Raw genomic sequence first — 3,620 nt, 5'->3', positions numbered from 1 at the left:
ATAAAAAGGGTTTTTTTGCTGTTTTTGGGTTTGTTTTTTTTTTTTTTTTTTCTTCTCTCTCTCTGTCTTTGTGGAATGCATTTGTACTACAGTCCGAATGGGACACAGGAGATTTTACTTGCATTTGGATTATTTTATATATATATATTTAAGATTTTGATAGGGTGGGGTTTTTCTTGTATTTTTCTAGACGAAACCTACTACATTTATTATTTGGGCTGGGGGTACTAAAAGGTGGAAAAACCCCTTAAAGCATTCACAGTCATGCGTATAGAAAAGGAAATTACTGTGTACGCTTTACCATGCGTAATCGTGTCAGTTGTTTCTGGAATTAGAGGTGATTTGCTGTTGATCTGAGCCCAGCCTGGGGGTACAAGAGGGCTGGTACCAAGTCGTACCCAACACCAGCCCGTTCCCTCTGTCAGGGATTTTTGTCCCCAGCTGGTGCCTGGCCATTTGTCATGGTGAAAGCAGGAGGACGGTTCCGTAAGGTGGTGCACAACAGCCAGCCCTCGGTGGGTGTTCCTTTGCTCAATGACAGGACTCCTTTGATTGCAGGCATCTCTGGTCTTTCCGTGTCACCTCCATCGTTACTCTGCCTTGTAATCAATCATTTGATGTCTGGACTGGGCGAGTGAGCTCGGTCTGTGCCATCCTTGCAGAAATGCTCCCCCTGGTTTTAAATAGCAGCCCAAATTCTCTCGTTATTGCCTATCTTTATGTAAATCAGTCAGAATGGCGAGTGTAACTTAAAGCAGAATTCGACCTACTTTAGTTCTCCCCTGCAGTTAATGTTTTGAATTCCTAAGAATAAATGCAGGAGGGTGTGTAGGCTCTGCGGCCGAAAAGACGGGCCCAAACCCAAAAGTTAATTTCTCAGGCTGGAGCCAGCTCTTCCCCAGGGGCTGCTCTGAGGTGGGGTTCTCTGGTTTGGGCGGTATGACGTACAGTTCTGGTTTATAGGCTGGAAATTCCTCCGCTCTCGCTGGTCTCTATCCAAGCAAGTCCATTTTCTTTGTCTCTCCACGGACCGTTCTCTAAAGCTCCACTTGGCTTTTTGCAGTCTGCAGTTTCAGATAACACAATAACCATGTTCCAATGTATTAAACTTTTAACATCCTCAAGATTCAATTAATCTTATCTTTACAACTCCCAATTACAGGCACTAATTAAGTGGAGGTTGCATTGTAGACTGGGGATATTACATTAATCATCGGCAGCCTTGTAGCCATAAATTAGTTCTTTCCCAATCCTTCAGCATTTTTCCCAGAAGGAATGGAATGTCTCATTTCCCTATTTTAAGGGACATTAATCCCACAAAGGAGCTTTGGATCGGGATTAGTTTTATCACATTTATGTAAGTGATGAATGGTCTTTGTAAAAGGAAAGTCGCTCGCTTTGTCCCAGACAAACGAAATTGAATTGGTTGATAATTATGCAATTTAAGGCACTGTCAGACTTTGGTCAGAGGATGTTGGGAGCCCATTGCTGTATTTATTATTTCACAAGATTAGGTGCTAACATAGTGTTTTCCCTTAGATTTTTTTTTTAAGCTGTTGGTTTAAATCGGCTTAATGCCTCAATCTTGAAGCGTCCTACTATGATTTGTAGCCTTCGTTATCCTCTGTAACCTGCCAGACCACACGGGGTGAACTTGGGTACGAAAAGCGATAGGGGATATGACTTCTGTCTACTTCTCCTTACGTCGTAGATAAACTTTAGACCTGAAGATTGCAAAGCTGAGCGAGGGACAGGCTGGAAGTCCTCTAAAATCAGGTGTCTTTTGAGAGATCCTATCGTGAGCAGAGCAGTAGCGTTTACCGGTTGTTGCAATCGTGCAGTTGCCCCCTACAATATCCTGTTTTCAGCTCGTTCTAATGAGGTGTGATGGTTTTGACATCTTTATTGGAAATAACAGAAATAATGCATTTTTTATGATTCACACTGAACAGAAGTTATTGCTGGCAATAAATGTCATTCGTGCCGATGTAAATTTTGGAAATTCTCTGTTACAAAAATGGTACGAGAGCCACCTTTAAATTGAGGCAGTATGTAAACAATAATTTACAGAATTCCATTGATGTTATTGCCTGTGTTGTCATGTTAAACATGCTTAAGTGCATCATGGTATTTACTTCCCTTGTTATAACTGAATGCACAACGCTTTAGTCGTTTGGTTTTTGTGTCTGTGAATCATGAGGCAGGGAAACCTCAACTGACAGTTCTGGGGAGGAAAACAAGCAGTTGAAACTTGCCTGATTACTTTTTTTTAAGCAATCATCACACAAAGCACTGTTTCTGCACCTATCGCAAGCTTTTCTGTGGTTTTGTCAAGTTTTTGACTTTTCAGCCCATCCAGCATTTCTTGCGTGTTAATCTCAAGTGCAGCCTCATGGGTTTATTTTGCAGGGATCTTCCCGGGGCAAACACGCCTGCTGTCTCTAAGCTGGTTTAATTTTGATTTTTTTCCAGTGCTGTATCATCACTTTGTCTTCTCAGTTTTCCTTCTACCTTGTGAGGTCCTGTGATGCTGTTCAAAAAAATTGATGGAAAATAACACACATCATATAACATGTCTAAGGAGCTTTATTAAAATAGTGGTCTTCTCCCACGTACTGTGTATTACGGATACCTTCCAGACCCAGTACAATTGTAATTATTCTGTGCTAAAAGTTCTTACCACGCTTGTTTATACCCTTTTTCTTTCCCTGTTTGTACGTTACAGAGTGATTTTTATTTTTGTCTTCTCTCCCAGGTATGCCATACCTCCGGAACACGGCAAGCGCTTGGAACGCCTGGCGAAAGGTGAGCTGTGCTTCCTCCTGGGTTGGGCAGCCACGTGGGTGCGTTCTCCGTGAGCACTGAAGAATCCCGGAGGAGAGCCCAGCCCTTGATTTTTAAAGGGATTGATAACGAGTTGGCATTGAGCTGGCTGGGATAATGAACCTGCAGCGCTGGTGCTACAGCTTCAGTCAGAAGTCTTGTCAGTCAATTTGCCTACTAGCACAACAGTTTTCTCCAAGCCTTGGTCTTCTGACACACCGTGACCCTAGAATTGATAGAAAACCCCTTTGGTTTTGAGGCATTGAGATCAAACGCTTCCATGTCTGGGAAGTGGTTTAATAAGAGACCCGTCAGGCAGCTCCGCGTGTAACACGGGGATTATCACGCTGCGGTGAGGATTGTTGCTCTGGCTGTGTTGGGTGCAGCCTGGGGCTCCTCCTGACACCCCCAGACACATGTTCTGCCCCGAGAAAGGGTGGTAGGAGCTATTCTTGCTCCCCACACTATAGATGCTATGTATATACAGTAATAGCATTGATTATTTTCAGTCTTAAGTAGGAAAGTGGTAACGAATTCAGCAGCAGTGTTCAGGGAGAGGAGCTCGCGGAGTTCCCACTTCCCTGTGTGACAGTACACACCGTATCTGGTGCCTTCCCTTTTATTTCAGCCTCATCCTCCTTTATCCTTTAAGTACAATAAAGGCCATCTTAAAAAAAGAAAGGGGGGGGGTGATAAAAAAAAAAAAAGGAAAGGGGAGATAAAAGTGTCCCTGGTATTTCTGCTGGTTTCCAGCCGGTAACACCGGAAGCTTCCGGGCAGGCGTCTGACTGCGGAAG

General features: G+C 43.5%; 1 protein-coding gene across 1 annotated transcript in view; it reads left to right on the top strand.

Moving 5' to 3' along the window:
- Positions 1–3,620, top strand: part of KDM4B (lysine (K)-specific demethylase 4B) — a 70,479-nt gene that overhangs the window by 18,557 nt on the left and 48,302 nt on the right. The window contains exon 5 of the mRNA XM_010144923.1: positions 2,756–2,805. Coding sequence (XP_010143225.1) covers positions 2,756–2,805 — 50 coding nt within the window. The remainder of the gene's footprint in view (positions 1–2,755; positions 2,806–3,620) is intronic.

This window comes from Buceros rhinoceros, unplaced genomic scaffold, assembly GCF_000710305.1.
Source record: "Buceros rhinoceros silvestris isolate BGI_N320 unplaced genomic scaffold, ASM71030v1 scaffold8001, whole genome shotgun sequence".
NCBI classification, from domain to species: Eukaryota; Metazoa; Chordata; class Aves; order Bucerotiformes; family Bucerotidae; genus Buceros; species Buceros rhinoceros.
This window is presented reverse-complemented; position numbering and strand designations above follow the sequence as displayed.